Consider the following 20269-nt stretch of genomic DNA (forward strand, 5'->3'; position numbering starts at 1 on the left):
TTGTTATAGGGCAATTTAGACAGCTGCCTCTTTAAAAACGGTAAGATAAATAGGGTTTTTAGTACAGTTGAATACATTTTGTTATTTTCTTTAGAATGAAGCTTAAAGATGTAAAGTTTGTGAAGGTCCCTATTAATAGATTTTCAGTTTGGAGAGGAAATGAAAATTGGTTTTTTCTCATTTAGTGCATGTCGACTGAAGTTTCTGAGTCGGAGCTGTTGCAGACCTGCTCTGAGGATGGTAGATCTGATGGCAGCATCTGATGAAGATGCTAATGTGAGCTTGCTAATTTTTAAAATCCAGATTAAGTGCTTTTAGCTGGCTGTCAACATCCTATGAAAGAAAAGAATCCATTTTCAAACCTTTGTTTAAAGTGGCATAAAATGAGCTCAGTAGCCAATTGTTACTTACTTACAAGCAGATGCATACATTTAAATGAAATTCTGCAGTGTTTCACTCTCTTCCCAAAGGTGATAATGTGTTTTCCTCTACTTGTGAAATTGTTGTAATTTCACAGTCTTACTTAGATTTAATTGTGTTTATTAAGATTTGAGACAAATGATTCCAATTTTATTTTGTAGAACACCAGATTTTTTTTTTTTTTGTCTTTTAATTCTACTTGATAGTTGTTGGTATTGTTGGTATCATGGAATATATATGAAACAGTAAAGAATAGTAGTAAGTTGTTACATTCAACAGTTTAACCCAAAAAACTCAACATGGCAAATAAGCCTTTCCTAGTAGTACATTAGTTTACTTGACGTGTAATTAAACCAGAGCTACATATTTCTCAGTGTCATTACTAACCCAAAAATACTTTTATAAATGCAGTTTATTATGTTCTATGAGCATTTGGAGCATACTTTTTCATTTTCTATGTAGGCTAGAGATAATAGCATCAGATAATAAAAACTCAGGCTATAAAAGTGACAGAATACTATAGGCTGACAAGAGAGCAAACCACATCATGAATATTGAGGGACTCTACAATAAAATGCACTTGGTGGCATTTATTATTAAAATATTTACTTGTCAGTGTAGAAACTAAAGGCACTGGTATATTGCTCCAAGTTATGGTAAAAATAGAACAGGCAGCACAAACCATGTATTGCTAGGTGGAAGAGCGGCACTGCCTGTCTAAAGGTTGTGTGTTCTTGTGTGATGAAGATCAAGAAAAAAGGAAAAACAAAAATTACCTATTTGATGTGTTTGATCTTGGTACTTTCTCTGTTCCTCTGTCAATCCTGTGATGAAGAGATTAAAGAGAAGCAGCAAAGTAAAAGCAGAATAAGGATAAACAAGTCAAGTAGGACTCAGTCTAGGAGCCAGGAATGCTAGCTGCTATGGGAGAGAAAGAAATTAACATTTAACCTTCCTTTGTGTACCAGGCTCTGTGCTAAGTATTTAGGCATATAAGGGAGTTTATCAAGTACATGAGTATTCTGCCCCACCCCACTCACCTGTAACACACATCAGGCACGCATGTACACCCCTTTACCATGTTTGAGTATAAAAATAGGTCTGAGTCCTTGAAGAGATATTGATGGTGTGAAATTGCCGGGGACACATTGTTGTTTTGGTCAAGTCTGTTACTCAGGGTCATGGATATTGTAAATTATCCAAAGCTCACTTATTTATTTATTTATTTATGTTTAAATTATAGTTGATTTACAATGTTGTGCCAGTTTCTGCTCTACTGCAAAGTGACTCAGTCATATATTTATACACATGCACATACACATTCTTCCATCATGGCCTGTCTCAAGAGATGGGATTTATTTCCCTGTCCTGCACAGTAGGACCTCATTGCTTATCCATTCTAAATGTAATTGTTTGCATTTACTAACCGTAAACTCCCAGCCCATCCCACTCCCTCCTGCCCCCTTGGCAACCATAAATCTGTTCCCTGTGTCTGCGAGTCTGTTTCTGTTTTGTAGATAGGTTCATTTGTGCCATATTTTAGATTCCACATATAAGTGATATCATATGCTATTTGTCTTTCTATTTCTGACTTACTTCACGTAGAATGAGAATTTTTAGTTACATCCATGTTGCCGTAAATAGCATTATTTTATTCTTTTATGGCTGAGTATTCCATTGTATGTATGTATTACATTTCTCTTTCTTTCTCTCTCTTTCTTTCTTTCTTTCTTTCTTTCTTTCTTTCTTTCTTTCTTTCTTTCTTTCTTTCTTTCTCTTTCTCTCTCTCTTTCTTTCTTTCTTTCTCTTCCTTCTTTCCTTCCTTCCTTCTTTTCTTCCTTCCTTCCTTCCTTCCTTCCTTCTTCCTTTCTCCCTCCCTGCCTTAATGGCCACACCCATGGCATATGGAATTTCCCAGGTTAGGGGTCAAATCAGAGCTATAGCTGCCTGCCTACACCACAGCAACACAGCATCCAAGCCACCTGTGACCTATGCCACAGCTTGCAGCAACTCCAGATCCTTAACCCACTGAGCGAGGTTAGGGATCGAACCTGAATCCTCATGGGTTCTTGTCAGGTTTTTAACCCACTGAGCCACAATAGGAATTCATGTACCACATTTTCTTAATCCATTCATTTATTGGTGGTCATTTAGATGGTTTCCATGTCTTGGCTGTTGTGAACAGTGCTGCTATGAACATACAGACACATGTTATCTTTTTGAGTTGTAGTTTTGTCCAGATATATGTCCAGAAATGGGATTGCTGGATCATATGGTGCTTCCATGTTTAATTTTCTGAGGAACTGCTACACTGTTTTCCTTAGTGGTTGTACCAATTTACATTCCTAAAAATGGTGTAGGAGGGTACCCTTTTCGCTGCACCCTCTCCAGTATTTGTTATTTTTACATTTACTAATGATGGCCATTCTGCCCAGTATGAGGTAGTACCTCATTTAAGTTTTTATTTTCATTTCTGTAATAATTAGTGATGTTGAGCATTTTTTCATGTGCCTACTGGCCATCCATATGTCTTCTTTGGAGAAATATCTATTTAGGTCTTCTGCCCATTTTTTGATTGGGTGGCTTTTTTTCTTGTTGAGTTGTATGAGTTGTTAGTATATTTTGACAAAGTTCTTTTATTTCTTTTTGATCTTTGAGGTGGTGGTTGTTGACTTTTCCATTATTTTGACCTTTGCAAATAAATATGTGAAAAAGATTGAACTATTCTTTAAGGGCTTATACATGATATTTTTTTCTAGGCAAATCTTAGTTTCAGATGTTTGTCCTGATACCCCTGGGGAGGGAGAAGTCAGGGATACTTACAGTTACCAAACCAATGGCCATCTTTGCATTGGGAGCACCATCAACATCAGCAACTGAGCTCTAGTTATTGAAAATAATCTGTACATAGTGCATGAATGTGACTAGTTTCATGTGTTTTCCTATGTTCTTTTTAGGAGATAGGTATTTTCCTAAGGAATATGGTCTACCTTGATATCTCAAACAGAAGCACAAAGTGGTCTTTGCCTTAATTTTACTGAAAAATCTTTTGACATTAAATCAAGCACAGAAAGCTGGCAAAATGTAAAGGAGACATGATTTTGTGAAATAAAGTTGGGAACTTCAGTTTTGAACTTGCAGCATGTCAATTCTGATTATGCTTCCACTCTCCTGGAGATTTATTCACATTTGTTTTGAAGCTGCTTGTGGGGGCATATCTAGAAGCTTCACACCAAGTATATCAAAGTGGCCTGTGGGAGGAAAGCAGGCAAGGGAGTGTCTGAGACCAAACTGCTAACCCTGCCCATCTCTCCATCCTCCTTCCATCCTTAGTTCAACACTTGCACTCCTTCGGAAGCCAAATCAGCAAGTTTTCCCTTTCAAAAATGAGCCTGAAGAGGAAAGAAGACACATAATCTCCATTTTAAGAGCAGAAGCAATTTCCCCCAGTATTGACTATAAAGTGAGGACTTTCTCCCCCATAAAAACAAAACCAAAGCAACAATAATAATGATGATGACATACTGAGCATCTTATGGGTTTATGTTGGTCGTTTATACTCATTCACTTAAAAATATAATTTTAATGTTCCAAAAACATATGAAAAAAAATCTAGTTATCTTTCACTACTAGTTTAGGTTTTAGTGTATGTTTTGCCTCATTTCACTTGTTTTATTCCAACAAATATATGTTGGGTGCCTACTATGTCTCATTCACTGTTCCATTCAATGGAATACAGTAAACAACAATAGCAAATCATTGTCTTCCTGGAGCTTATAATTTAGTTTACTAGGGAGCTGTACATGGAGACAGACAATAAATAATACAAATAAGATAGAATATAGCATTGAGAGGTGACAAATGCTGTAAACAAAAATAAAGGAAGGGAGTGTGTGAGGTAGGGGCATTGTAACTTAGATAGTGTATCCAGTAAAAGCATTTGAATAAAGATAGAGAATTGCTTGAGCAAGATCACACTGGCCACCATGCTGAAAGTGGATTGAAAAGGAGCATAGGTGTTAAGAAGGCGCTCAGTCAGGAAGCCATTGCAGTAATTCCTGGGAGAGGCTATGGTAGTAGGGTCCAAAGAGGTGACAGCGGAGGTGGTGGGAAATGGTCAAACTCTAGTTATATTTTGACATTTATTGATAAATTGGATGCATGTGAGGTGTATGAGAGACAAGGAGAAAGAAAAGGGATGTAGGATCAAGGGTTACTGTCTTTTAGCCTGAGCAACTGGAAAGATGGATTGCCATTAATTGGGGATGTAAAAAGATTATGTAAAGAGCTTTTTGGAAAATCCGTTTTTTAGCATGTGACATATTAGGTTAGGCAATTGACCATATGAGCCAGGAGTTCAGGAAGAAGCTCTGAGTTGGTGATTTAAGTGTGGAATTCAGCCTATATTTAGATCTTTGCCATGAGACAAATACAATCATTATACAAATTTAGAGGCATTCTCTTGAACGTTTTTAGAGATGAGGAGGAATAAGTAAAAGGAAACTTAATGGAGAGGCCAAGGAATTGCGGATAAAACTGAGAGCATGTGGTGTCTGGAAGCCGAGTGAAGAAAGTCATTTAAGGAGGAAGCAAAGATCAACTGAGTCCTAAAATCAACCCAGAGATGTGACTTTGAATTTAGTAATGTGGAGATTATTTTTGATCTTGATAAGAGCAGTTTCCGTGGAGGAGAGGGGTGAGCGTCTGGCTGGAGTGGCCTCAGGAAAGAATGGGAGGAGAGAGATTTTTTTTTTTTTTTTGAAACTGTTCTGTGGACAGCTTTTGAATTTTCCTTTAGATGGAAGGTGAGAAATGGAGTGGTATCTGTAGGGGTGAGTCCTGAGAAGCTTGTTTTGCCTTTTTGATGAGAAAGTGACTGGCATATTTATAGATTGCTCTTCCTGTGTATATCTGGGGATTAGATGCCTAAATACTGACAGAAATCTATGGAGATGGGAGTTTTGATTGGAATAAAGTCTGTTTGAACAGATCATTTTGAATCATGTGGTCTTAGGGAAATGTCAGGGCTGTACTGGGTGACATGAGAATCCTGGCATTACAGAAGGAGAACAGAAGGGGAACCAGAAGATGGATAGGGCAGGAGAGAGAAAGACATCCAGATCAAATATTGCCTATTTGCATTTTGCATAAAGTTTAGGTTACTGCAGTCCCTAAGGCGGCAATGGAAATTCTTCCACATGCCACAAAAGTTTAGACTAAATGGAACCTTAACATATTTTTTTCCAAAAACAAAGAAAAAAAATTTTAATATCCTACTCATCTCTGTGAGAAAGGTAATTTTGAACTGGGTTTAAAGATGGAGGGAGGCCATTTTCATATACTGGACAATTTGGAAATGATTTGGCCTTCTGTTGAGGGACTGGAACAGTGGTTTGTGTTAATTAACATATTTCTGGTACACTGTCTGCCAGGAACTCTGTTATTCAGTAATGTAGGTGTTCTGATGAATCAAGTAATCTAGCTAACAAAGGGCTACAATGTTCGGTTGAAATAAATTATCAGTGTTAAAGCAGGTGTAAGTGTAGATGCTGAGATGAGGACTGGATGTACCATCTCTTAACAGCCAGCACCTGTGGTGCCCGTGGTGTCTGGGCACCACAGCTTCAGGAACCACCTCTTCTTTCCAGGAGTAGAGACTGGATTCCCTCCATTCATCCAGACCTCCAGAGTAGGCTCCTCGGAGATAATTCCTGTCAATCATGGGATTGGAGGACAGACTAAGTAATTAATTAATCTAAGAGATGATGAGATTTGGGGAGCCTCCCGGTCTCACTGTCATTTTCAAGAACATCCTGTATTTGCCTGCATCTCCAAAGAGAAGAGTCTACATTGTTTAGGGCATAACATCCTCCTGGACAAACTGCAAATACTCCACAATGTAGCCTCCCGCCCCGCTTTTTTTTTCCAATTTTCTTTTTGGAACATGGTTCCCATGTGGTCTGAATCCCTGGATTGGACCACATTCTATTGCAAATTACTATTTAATCTGTCATTTGGGGCAAAGAAGTCTCTAAACTATCCTGTTGTCCTATTAGATAAAAAGGTGTAACCTTATTACTGTATACTGTGTGACCTTGCATGGATATAATAATAGTATGGAAAACAGTGAAGTATCTTAAGGAGAGATTACATAAGACCCATAGATAATGACTTATTTATGATTTATAAATTTTAATATTTTGTATTATACTTCTGATGGGTATTCTTTTTCCCTTTTCCCCAATATTTCAGGCACATAGGATGCACTAAGACTTAAGGATGTAGCGAGATGGAAAACAACACCAAACTGTTTGTAGTACCAGTATAAGCCACTTTGCCTAGCCGATTAGTGTTATTAAAATAAATGATACAAATATGTGTTAGAATTCCTCAGTGTGCAAAATTGAAATTATAATTATGTCACAGAAATAGCGATGAAAATAACACTTCTACCACATTTAAAAATTGATTTTATTTTCCTTTTCAGGATTCAAAGTGTTAAACTCTTCATTTTGGCCAGATGATTAGAAAGATATAGCTCTCCTGATTATTTTTATACTAGAATAATCTTTCATTATTAATCCATTTAAATCTTATCTCAAATCGGTTCATCAGTGCTACCAATTAAAAATAGAAAATGTATGTGCTCAATTTCAAGAATTAAAAATAATGCCTTGGGAATAGCATTTCTTTCCTGTGGTGAAAGGATTGTTGGATTTTCCAATTAAAGAAGTCTCCATACTGGAAATGAGTAGTCAATTATGAAAATTATTTTTGAATAGCCAATTTGCATATCCCTAATTGTATTCATTTCTTTTGAAGGACTGAACTTGGAATTTGTAATGTTTTGATTGGTTACCCCTGCACTGGTGTTATTAATACTATTACCAACAAGGTTCCCCTATGAATGAGGCTTTGAGTGCCTTTCCTGAATAAATGTTTGAATGATAAGTAGGTTTGTTTTATTTAATGAATGAGAAGATCTAAAGATTTACTAGCAGTTTTCCAGATGTGCACACATGGCACTTCACTGGGTTGACAGTAGCATCCCTGAGCTGCATACCACACTCACGTTAGGACTTTGTCCCCCGTCAGCTGATGAGGGGCATTTCAAGTTCCTATCGTACTGCTGTCTACTGGCCAAAAATGCATTTTCAGCAGGGCTGCTTTTACCATTTATACAGCAGTGTTTGCACAATTACTTGATTATTTTATTATATGTTGCCTCTATTTTAAGAAACATTACTTGGAAATGGACAATTAAAAGTTGGATGTTAACAAGAAGCGTAGTTCTCTTGTATGAAATTAAGCTAAGATGAAGATGCAGATAATTAAGAGTTCTGATGGTTAATTTCATTAGACTGAAACCAGTCAACACGGCATTGGTTACGGAGGAAAAGAACAAAATTACAGGCGTGTATAAAAATGGGCTGTCTATGTGACCACGATAAACACAGATGGCCTGTAAATAAATATACATGTGTGTGTTTGTGTCTACTTGTTCTGATTGTGTCTTATAGGACAGACAGAGTTAGGAATTTTATCCTGTCTTTAGCTTTCTGAAACCAGAATGTTCTATCCTGTTGTTCAACTTCTGCATATTCGACTTTCATTCTTAGTCATACTTTTTGTGTGCGTGTGATCTAATTTAGTACTTTTGATTATTTAATGTAACTAAACCAAATTGCAGTTTAATATTATAAATTTTAGGTATATCTGATCTTTCTTCTGATAACTTGTTTTATTGTTTCTACTTTTATTTTTATTTTTTAGAGTATCTTTAGTATCTTTATTCTATATAATAGAGTTTCTTTATTCTTGGTAACACTTATAAGAGGAAGAACTACTCATGTCCTTTTAAGCCTCTTAGAAAAGGCGGTGAGGGAAAGAGGCAGCCATTTCATTCCTTCAGGAGAGTTCAACAAAATTGGATCTCTATTTCAGGAATATATAAACAAACCATTAATTATTTCCTGGCCCTATTGCTTTTAGACAAAACTATTGAACTAAGAGTTCTGATACAGTCACGTTAAGGTTTTCAGTTTTAAGAGGTAATTTTTTTACAAAAGCAAATAAAGATGGCGATCAGCTAGACAGTGTCCATGTGATATGCGTGTCCTACAAAGTAATTAGTGTTGTTGGATTTGTTTGTAGCTGATTGCTGTGTTTGACGAACAAGAACCACTCCACAAGATTGAGAGCCCCAGTGGAAACCCTGCAGGCCGGCAGAGCCCAGATGCTTTTGAGACAGAAGTGGCTGCCCAGCTCGCTACGTTTAAACCAGTTGGTGGGGAAATTGAAGTAACCCCTTCTGCTCTGAAATTAGGTAGGTGTATTTTTTAGTGGTCTGCTTTTTACCTGGTTGAAACACATCATTCTTGCTGGCTATAAGTCACTTCTTTGTTATGACTTATCATGTTAGGGTTCATCTTAAAAAAAAAAAAAACTGGTTTGTCTTTTTCTAAATTATTTTTTTACATAGTTCTTTGCAGCTGTTGATCTCAGGCAATGGATGCAATTTTTCTTGAATTGGTGGTGAATCTGAATCGCATATGCTTGAGGTAATATAGGGGAAGAGCTGAGCTATAAAAGATGAGTGAGGTTCATCTATAGCCTATGAGGACTCCTTTAAAAAAGTCCCTGAAAAAAGCCACTTGGAAAAAGCTAAGGGTTATCAAGGAATCCAAACTAGTAATAAAAGGTCACACACGTTATGTTTGAGCCACCTTTTTCTTCTCCACAAACTATGTATCTCAGAGTTTAGGGAAAACATCTTGAAGGTAGTTTCTTGATTCCATTCTACTGATTTGTTCCAACAAGAACTACTCATCCAGTGATTTTGTTAAGAATTCCTTTTGTCGGGGTACTATTTGTTTTGAAAGGCGTTGGTAGAAAGCGAAAAATAAACATTCTTCTAAAGTTTCAGTGAAATTTTGTTATTTTTTTCCTAGATAAATAATGCCATTTATTGGCGATATCTTTTGAAGTCAATTTTAGTTCCATTTAAGAGAGTAAAGTTGTGAAAATCCCCCATAGTTTGGTACTTAAAATTATTTTTTATCCCTGTTGAATGTAGGCATACATTTTAAGACAATTCTACATGTTGGTTATAGGTAAATTCTCAGGATAGAATTTTTTTTCCATTTTGTAAAGGGAATCATTTTTTTTTAAGCAAAGCATATACTTAAAAATTGTAAAAATCATATATAATTTTTGCCATTTGAAACAAAATAGGTTGTAAAAGTTTATTTTATATACCACAATACTAAATATCCATATTTTGTACAATTTTTCTGGAAAGCATCAATAGTGCCCCTTTTAAAATAAACCAAGTGGAAATTAAGGACCTATCTTCTTCATAATTTGCCTCTATCTTTTGGAAACCAGGCTAGTGGAGCACTTCTACTGGAACTCAGGCATTGGAGGGCTTTGTGGCAGCTTCTTTCATCTGGAGCGAGGTTTGTGGCTTCAGCAACCTCACAGCCCTGTCATTCATTTGCATAATGGATGCCTTTTTATCCATTATGCAAATGGCATGGGAGGAAAATTAGGCAATAAGGGAAGATGAGGGGAGAAAATTGCTCTTGCTTGCTTTAATATTCTATTTATAAGCAAGCACTGTGGTCTTCGAAAGGCTGAACCTCAGAGCACCCCTCTGCCTGAAACTTCTGTTTTTTCACCTTTGTCTTACAAGCTTTCTCAGGGGGAAGAAAAAAAGTTTGTTTCTCTTTTAACTTTTTCAGCTTCTTTTCTCGAACGATCTGAGCAACATAACCTTCAAGGTAGGAAGAAAAGTAAGCTGAGGTTTCCCTTCTTTGAAAGTGGACTTTCTGCATCACTACTGATTGGATATCAGGCACAGATGTAAAACGATATTTATTCTTTGGTGACCACATGCCAGGCATGGAGCTCAAGGCAGTACACAGAGTATTCTAAATCCTTTACTCATAACAACTCATTGAAGCCTCCTAACACTGAGTTGGATTATATTATTCCCCTCATTTTAAGAGTTGGGGTTATAGGCACGGGGCAGTTAAGTAACTCCTTGAAAGTCCGAGGCTATTAGGTGGCAAAGTCAGGATTTGGACCCTTGCTGGCTCCAGTCAGTGTCGGAAAGAATCTTGCTATGCTGTCTTTCATATGCTATTTGTAAAAGAATACATTGATATAATTTTCCTGAGATTCGCTTCATGAGTATATACCAAGTTCCGAAAATGCTTTTTGGCTTCAAATCCCATTTCCCCTAGTCCCATAGATGACACGATGAGATAGGCCAACCTTCACTTAAATTAGGTGGTCAGTGTTGCCTTCCTGCCATTTGCTCTAAAGTGTGGCATCATTTCTAGTTCCTCCTTTTTCTTTTCACCATCCACACTTTCTTCAGCCTTCATGTTGACAACCGCTGCAGCAGGCCAGAGCTTCCTCATTGATGAGGCTACTTCAGAGGCCTCAAACTGACCTCTTTCTTTACAGTGCCTGCTTTCCCCAGAGGTGCCTTCCTACATCACAAATCTGATTATGTATCTCCCCTGCTCCACAACTTCCAATGGCTTCCCACTGCCGGGAGAACTGTGTCCAAATGAGTTAGCAGGCTGCTGCAGATGGTTCCTCAGAATTAGCTGGAGGAATCTGGGCAGGGATGAATGATGAAGAAATTATCTCTCATCTGAATTCTAGCAGACTGAGTACTTTGCATTAGAACTTTAAAAGCAAAGACAAAAAAAAATATTTTTCGGCTTTCTCAAATAGAGAAATTAAAAGAGGAAAGTAAAACCATCAGCTCTGTTACCTGTTCATTCCTTTTTCCTTCCGTTGCCCTCAGGGCAGGGTGCGGTCATGTGGTTTGTGCCTGCAAGGAAGGAGGGATGTGCTTGGCAACAGATGCAATGCTCATGGCTCTTCTGAGATGTGACCTGGTTATTCTGCCCTGCCTACCCCAAGACACTGTTTAGATGAAGAGTGGCAGGGAGTAGTCAGAGGAGGAATAGCATGTGTGTTCCAGCGGTCTATCATTGCAGGGTGCCAATGCCAAACCCCAGGACCCAGCCCTTCCTCCCTGACAGCTCTCAGAGGCCGCCATTGGAACTAGTTCTCCTGCTCATGAGTCTCATTTGCCCAAGGTGGCATAGCAGAAGCAAGGCTGATTCTCCCTGCTTTTCTCACCCTGGAGATCCATTCAAGAAGATGAGGAATTGAACCATTATAACTTCACATGCTTACTTTACTTAGGGCACCAATTTAACAAATACTAGGAATCAAGATATTCTTGCATTTAGGTCTTGTTAATCACCAAAAAATGTATATTTTACTGATATTGGAATAAAAATACACTCAACATTCAGTATAATTCTTATATCTCTTTCCAACACAAGATTAGCATCAATGAAATGTTGTTAGAAATTGACAGTCTTCCCCCGATACATGCAGACAGAGGTTAGCCCCACCTTTTTTTTCCTTTATCTTTTGCAGAAGTTTCTATTTCAAGCGCTCTTCAGGATCTGTCCACTTCTTTTCTGCCCACTTTTATTAGTAGCTTCTCTTCCACAGTCACCTTAACTTGCAGCTACCACAAGATAATTGCCATTCCCTAAATTTGCTACTTTCTTTCAAATCTCTGTTGTTGTTGTTGTTTAGGTACCATTCCCTGCACCTGACTCTCCTTTTTGCCTCTTTTTCTGTTTGGTGAAATTGTGTGGATCTTTTAAGTCCAAGCTCAAATATGACCTTGTTTTTGAAGCCTTGCCCAAATCTTCAAGACCATACAGTAAGTGTACCATAAACATACTTCTTAATTCTTCAACAACAAAAGGATATGAAGATGAAGGCATTCTCTATGGACTAAATGGGGTTCATCCATTTGCATCCTAGAAGCTAATAGTGTATATGCTTTTAATTTATAAAATGAGCTTTAAATCAAGTGGGTAACCACATAATTGCAACTTCATTCATCTAGATTATCTTCTACCATTTATTTTGTAATAGATTTTCTAAAGTAATGCTAAATGACTAAGTCCTGACTCAGGCCTAACTAGCAAATCATTGTAACACTTCAAGATTTTGTTTTTGAAGTTGGCTAGTGCACTTTACTGCGTAGACTAGAGATCGCTAATATAAGAGTCTGTTTTTTAAAAAAGAGATACAGTGGAACAAACACCGGGTAGAATAGCAAAGAATCATATTCACAGAGTTCATCTAGACTTTAAAAATCACCTAGTTCAGAATTTTCCAGGTCGTCTTGGTGGAACCCAATGGTACTTCTTAACATATTTCACAATTTCAAGAAATATTTGAGTCTAGTTAATTAATAACATATATTGAGCACTTAAGTTCTAGATGCTATTGTAACTCATTCATATTCACTCTTTATGTGCCCAGCATTGGTTATGCCAGAAGGGAAGAGAGGGATGCAGAAGAGTATTGAGTAGGCTCTAAAGAATCCTAATACCATTTAGAAATCCTACAGCAAAGAAACCTACCTTCACTGGGAAGAATCCTCGACACCTCTTAGAACAACTTTTGTGAAATGCTGGTCTGTTAGTAGACAGTTCTATAGTATTTCATATTAGCAATTTCCTAGACAATTAACATTATTTTACAAATGACCAAAGGAAAGCTTAAGGGAGACTCAATATGTGCTGTCATGTCAAATACCTAGTTGGTTAAAGGAGTAGAATTTGAACATGCATCTCCTGACTTTCAGCTACATGACATTTTTTTTTGAATTAATTGTAGGTTTCAATTATCTCTGTCTTTTAATACTCTGTGGGATAAAATATCAACTTTTTTTCCTTTTGGTACTGAAAGAGTGTCAATTGATAAATAGACACCATGAATAGTTGTAAATGAAAAGCTACTAAGTGAAGAAAGACCAGAAAAGTAAGATGGGGGACATTTATTTTAACTCCTCTGTAAGTGTTAGAAATGAATATGTTCCTGTTTCTTCCTCCCCTGTGTGGGTGCCCACATGTGCTTGCATGGATGTATCTATGTTTGGGGGAAAATGGCACCAAAACAAATATGCTAGTATTTGGGATACCTGGGTAATTTTTTTCTATATTGTAGATACTGTTGTGCTTTTTGACATTTCAACTATCTGCGTGTAGGACCTTCTGTAAATAAAACAAAATAGTGAGGATGCTTACTTTGAAGTTTGGAATAATAAGAGTCCTTCAGCCTTCCCCCGACTAATCCTTAATGCTGCCTTTCTGAACAGAGGCACCTGACCCCCTGCTTCTCCCCAAAAGCCCTCAAAAGGCCTCCATCCAAGGTCGGCCCAACCCTTGTCCCTTGAGAAACACTAATGTGGAGCTGGTCTCAGACTCTGCAGTATTTGATCTAGCCATTTCCAGACAAGTCATTTAGTCAATATCTCTCACATTTTTTCCCAAACAGAAACTAAATCAGAAAACATCAGGCATTCATAAAAGTGACTATTCTGAATTGAGATGGGTCACTTCTCCTTGTGTACACACTTGCATATCCCCCTCAGCCACAATTTTCTCATCTCTAAAATGGGCCTTTCTCGCTCTAATGGGGTCTGATTTTCCCTGGAGAATGTCGTTCATCCCAAGCTGAATTTGAATATGATTTCACATCCCTGTCAATTTCCATCCCAGGGCCCCAATTAATGAGTAGTTTTATTTTGGAGCTTTTGGTAATTTTTCTCCATATTCTTGACTGAAATTTGCTATTTTGGCTTCAGCTTCCGTGAGAAAAGATCTCAAGTTACAGTTATTTTAGCAATGCAATTTAAACAGTGTATCAGGATAAAAGGTATTTTAAATTTCATTGTTGCCACTCTTGTGATCTGTATTACCCAGATATAAAGCACTTTGATTAAAGTTTGAAGTTGAAATGGTATTGAATTTATTCTCCTCTTGTCAAACTTTGAAGATGAGATACTTGCTATTTGAAAGTGATTCCTGTTTTTGAGACTTGAAAGCCAAAAGGTGCCTCAGATGCTTTATTGTTTCCATGTGTGTTTGTGTTTCTTCAAAACTGAAATGAAAATTATGATTGTATGTCTGTTGTAATAGAATTATTTTCAAAACAGTGAGTTCTCTTCTCTTTATTTTCAGTAGTTCCTAGATAATACGGTCTAACTGTAGATTAATGTTGGAAGTTGTGACCATTTTCTATCTGATTTTGCCTAATTTACTGCATAAGGGAAACATATGGGATCGTTTGTCTGAATTTTTAAAGAAACCAAATCCCTTTATGGCACTGATCTTCAGGAAAAAATAAAGAAGGGGGAAGTTTATCCCTTTAATTAGGCTGCAGTGTGTAAGTAGCTGCTGTGCCCATAATGTGAGTTTAAGTATTGGCATCTGATCCTAGACAAACACACTTACACCACACACATAGCAGAACGAAAGCTCAGAGCCGGGCCATGGTTCTGCCGGAGCCTTTGAATTCTGACTACAAAGTACCCAGGCCGGCGAGGGTTCCTTGTTACTGGAAGCTCTCTGCAGTGGGCGGTGAAACCCCAAGTTGAACTGACCAGGGAACTGAGGTCATTTTCTTGGGTGACTCCATAAGTCAAAATTTGGTCATTGAGTTTCATTCATCCTGTTTTTTTCCTCTTGGGCCTGACTATTCAAAAGTTAACAGCGATCGAGTAGCTTTCCTTTCTTTTCTTTTTTCTTCCCCGGGAGCTTGGTATTTTTCCCATGTAGGCTTAGATGAATGATGTTGTAATTAGCTATGGTAACCTTGCCAGGCTCTCATCAATCAGTCATGGCCACGTGATCATCAAAGGGTGCACATGCTTTTCTGGGATGATGGTAGCTATATCAGGACTAAAGAGGTCGAAGCATTCTAGCCCCTTTCTGGTTCTAGAACAACGGTTCTTTCTTTTGCTATTGTTGTTTTGGGTTTTATTTTAGTTTGTTTTCAGAGTAGGTGAAAATTGATGGGTAAGGGGTGGGGGTAGTACAGGGAAAGTCAGATTAGACATTGAGTATTTTTAAAAATTTGTAATACTCTGGAAAAGGGTTTGAGGCACTTGGTTAAGGGAGAGACTAAAATTAATATCTAAAAACAAGCAATGCCTAGCAAATATTTAAAGGTCATTACTAAATACAAGTAATTTCTGTTTGTGTTAATGAAGTAAAAATGTGAATCACAGTTGAAATATGAAGTTTTCATATCCTGGGCCTTGCCTCCTGAATAACTGCAGATGAATGGTCAATGTAAAACTACTTCATAGACAAGCATTCAGTTCATAATAGTCTGTAAAAAAAAAGAAAATAGCATGATGAATTTTGCTTGAAACTTTCCTATATTCTTGTAAATGTCTTTTAAAGGGATATTATTTATTAAATTATAGAATGTTAAGCAAGGGAAAATAATTTTTTTATTATTATTATTTTCTAGGGCTGCACTTGTGGCATATGGAGATTCCCAGGCCAGGGGTCTAATCGGAGCTGTAGCTGCTGGCCTTCACCAGAGCCACAGCAACGCGGGATCTGAGCCGCATCTGCGACCTACACCACAGCTCATGTCAACGCCAGATCCTTAACCCACTGAGTAAGGCCAGGGATCGAACCCGCAACCTCATGGTTCCTAGTTGGATTCGTTAACCACTGAGCCACGACGGGAACTCTGTAATTAGTATCACCCTAATAGGACTATTTTCATTTTTCTGTTTACTATCCAGTTTATCTTTGTATTTTAATCCTAAATCGATTCTTTTTTTACACCTGCTCAGTCCTCCTCTTGTCTATTTTCTTTAATTTGTATACTCTGTTTAATGGCTAAATTTTGTACCTAAATTGGTACTAAATTGGCTATACTCTAATAAAAAATATTAGAGGGGGTTTACATTTAGCTATTTACCCCTAAGTGTAAGATAATATTATAAAAATCAAGCTTTTATTCTAATTCATCTCCAGCTATATTTTCTAAGTTGATTATATGACCTCAGAGAAAAAAAAAAAAAACAACCCACTGAGTTCACTATCTCCCCTTTGGCCTCTTGCTCAAGCGGGACCTACACTGAGACAGAATCTGCAGATCCTCTCATAAACAAAGGGAATGAAAGGTTACCTTCCTACTGCTCACTTGATATTGGGCCCCAGGGTTTTCAAGCCTCTTTTGCAGATTGCTTTTAATAGTGAGCACAGTGAAGCTCTGTTTGCAAAGGCCTAGTTCCTAACCAGTGAAAATATTTTCAGCTAAACTGTCATAGTCACCTCCTTGTAGTTCCCTGGACCACTGATAAAAGGATTTTTGATTTGTCCTTTTACTAAAAGAAACCATTGTCCTCTTCCTCTTTCCTCTCCATGCCCCCCCCCAACACACACACCCATAATCTTTCCTTCCTCCCTTCCCCACCCACCACTACAACTCCCAGCTTCCTTTCTTATAACCACTCCCCAACCCCCTTCTATTCAAGTACTAAGAGACAGTCAAGCAGAGTGACCAAGGCCCTCATTCTGCTTTTTAGAGCCTAGTTGGGTCTATTACAGAATACTTTCTTATGACTTATCTGTATTAAAATTTTCCTAACTTATGACTCAAATTTTTATAAATATAAATCTTTGCAGCCATAAAATGAATTTCTCCTAAATTTCTAATCACAAACAAATTATTTATAATAACCATGCTGAGTTTCTCTTGCAATGTGAAATTCAAAAGAATCTTGCCAACAGTGCAAAATATGGTAAAGCCTCTTTTGCACTAACAATTTAAATAGAAGGTTCAGCCTTTGGGACTTTTTCTCTGGGTGTGTGCCCGTATGTTTACGCATGCACGCACATAGGATTTTTTTTTTTCTCTTTCTGCCCAGATGGGCAAGGGGGAAAAAATCCACTAATTTAATTATTTACAGAAGATCCATCTTAAGGACAAGTCACTCAGAGTTGGACACGCTTTTATGACTGGCGCAGGATTTTCTCATTTGCTTTATCTGATAAAGCCATATGATGAATTATACCCCAATATACACACATTTGGTTATTTCCTTGCTCGATACCCATTTTGAAATTTTACTGAGATCTTGATTTGGCCCAGTGAATGTAAGAAATACTGAAATAGCTTGATCTGTTCATTCTTGCGTCCCAAAGTGATAAGGAAAGGCGACAGCCTTTGCTTAACAATTGCCTTAAGAAAAGTTCTCTTGTGTTTACCCTTTTTAAAAATGTTTACCAGATAAAATAAGACAACCTCTCAGATATCAACCACCACATCCTCTCAATTTATCATTGAAAAAAAATCCATCCATCATATAATATTCACAAAATGGTACTCATTCTGTTTGTAGGTCTAATGAGAAAATCTTGATGGCTATATATATATATATATATATATATATATATATGTAATCCTCTAAAAATACCAGAAAAATTCTGATTTTTAAGATTATAAGACTCTGCTAAATTCCTCAAACTTCTTTACAGATGGAAGAAATTTGGGGCTTTATTTTATTTTATTTTTCTCTTCTGTGTGTAAAATTATAGGAAATTATATGGTGCATCTTGCTCATTTTCTTTTTTGTTTATGTGGAAGACTTAACTATGATTACTTAATGCATGTGTATGGGATATGACATGATCAAGGAAAATAAATGAGAGTAGGCTCTTGCCTTACCACAACCTATTTAAAACCATAGTACTTGTCTTTGGTGTTTTAAGATAATATTGACTAAAAAAGCCATTACTTCAATGTCATATTTCTTGAAGCTGTTGATAAGAATGGTGTTTCCATATCCTTTTGCACTCTTTGTTCTGAAAAATGGCATGGATAACAACTGCAAGCTGAATGGCTTTGTGTCATCTGGTTCTGCATAATTGTGATGATCAATTAAACTCTCCTGGTGTTTTTAAAACAAATAGACTTTGTGCCCCAGAGATCTGGAAGCATGAGGCAAACTTATTTTAGTCACAGTTCAGGAATAATGTTCTTTGACCTCATGACTTTCGTTTGGTGTTACACATAACTGCCATTATGGCAGAGAGTTCAGCATTTGCACAACTGACATCTGCTCTGTTTAGATGATTGTGCTTAAGAATATAAGGAAGGGAATCCGTCTATTTAATGTCAGTGCTCCAGAAGATGGTGGTGTGCCTGTCACTGACTTCAGTTAATCAATCATTATTTATTGCAATAGATGAAAAGTATTATGCTAGGCTTCCAGAGGCATATAAAAGAACACAAGTCATGAACTCATTCTCAAGCAGCTTACTATCTAGTGGTCTTAAGACAAATTACTGAGTGAGTCTCTTAACTTCGTTAGGTTTCCATTTTTATAATTTACAACTGTTGCTATAATAATACAGAGCATGCAATTACAAAACCTTACAGTTGAAAACAGATTTTACCACATAAGTATATGTAGACGTACACAAAAGCTTCTGTTTGCACCATGAATCATGTGTGACATCTCCTTGTAGCTTGGTTAATTGTCTTTTATTTGCATCTTTGGTTGATAGTGAGGTTCATGGAAATAATGAAACATCAATTTTGTAGTCTGTGTTTCTACAGTTTTCAATGACTCTATTTTGGGCAGTGTTGGTTGTACCTCATAGGTGACCAGAAATAACTAGGATCCCTAGTCTTTGACTACCAACCAACAATGCCCTGTGCTGCCCAAGTGATGTCTCCAAGGATCTAATGGGCTGATTGATGAGTATGTATCAATTCATCTATCTATCCTTCTCCCTAAAGACATTGTAGTGAAGTTGGAGACCAACTGCCCTGGTGAGTTGATGGAATGCCCTGTTCAGGAGAACTAGATGTGCTCTAGTCAGGAAGTAGAGTTCAGTGACCCACTCTTTCTTTGTCACTGATTACCAGATAAATTATTGATTGGACCCAAATGGTAGTCTTTTCTTTTGCAAATCTGTAGGCTATACCTCAGCCTAATTTGTGTATGTGATACAGAAAGCTTAAGTTCTCTGTTTAGGCCCTCCATTCTTCTCACTCAAAATTCTCCTGGAGAATGCTCAAATTGTCTAAATATGATTGTCCTGAACATGAATTCCTCTACACCGGGCTGTGATGGGAAGTAACATTTTCCATTTTGGAAAATTTAGAGACGTTTAGAGAATGAGTTTTGTTATTGCTCCTTTTCAGACCTTTTTAAAATCTTGCTCAAAAATTAATTTTCTTGGCACCCCTTGGTGCACAGCAAGTTAAGTAGCTGGTGTTGTTACTGCAGCAGCCCCCAGGTTGCTCCTGTGGTGCAGGGGTTCAATCTCTGGCCTGGAAACTTCCACATGCCACAGGCATAGCCCCCAAAATATTTTCTTTAAAAGTCTTTCCTCAACTACCTTCTTAATGGTCTATTTTTCTTTTTTCCTTTTTTTTTTTTTTTGGTCTTTTTGTCTTTTGAGGGCTGCACCTGCGGCATATGGAGATTCCCAGGCTAGGGGTCTAATCAGAGCTGTAGCCACCGGCCTACACCACAGCCACAGCAACACCAGATCCAAGCCACATCTGCAACTTTCACCACAGCTCACAGCAATGGCGGATCTTTAACCCACTGAGTGAGGCCAGGGATCAAACCCGCAACCTCATGGTTCCTAGTCAGATTTGTTTCCGCTGAGCCATGACAGGAACTCCAAAATAGTGTTTTAGCATTTATTTGGTAGTTGTCATCAATTTGATATACTAATGGGGTGTCTTTACAAGAATTTTCTAGCTGGAAAAATTAAACAAAATTCTTGTCTGTAATTATCTTCTTAAAAATTAGTTCTTTCCTTCATATTCAAAGTGTAATCTGCATGTATATCTTAATATCTTAATATCTTCTTTATATCTTAATGAAGGAAATAGCCAGCGCATTATTTCCAGAAGACAACAATGGATGGAGAAAGATATAGATTATATATTACATATTTACTTCACA

General features: G+C 37.3%; 1 protein-coding gene across 1 annotated transcript in view; it reads left to right on the forward strand.

The window, feature by feature from the left end:
* The window catches only part of PARD3B (par-3 family cell polarity regulator beta), a 1037082-nt gene that overhangs the window by 400477 nt on the left and 616336 nt on the right, over positions 1 to 20269 (forward strand). Inside the window, exon 3 of the mRNA XM_047773303.1 lies at positions 8575 to 8746. Coding sequence (XP_047629259.1) covers positions 8575 to 8746 — 172 coding nt within the window. The remainder of the gene's footprint in view (positions 1 to 8574; positions 8747 to 20269) is intronic.

Source organism: Phacochoerus africanus, chromosome 3, assembly GCF_016906955.1.
Source record: "Phacochoerus africanus isolate WHEZ1 chromosome 3, ROS_Pafr_v1, whole genome shotgun sequence".
In the NCBI taxonomy this organism is placed as follows: Eukaryota; Metazoa; Chordata; class Mammalia; order Artiodactyla; family Suidae; genus Phacochoerus; species Phacochoerus africanus.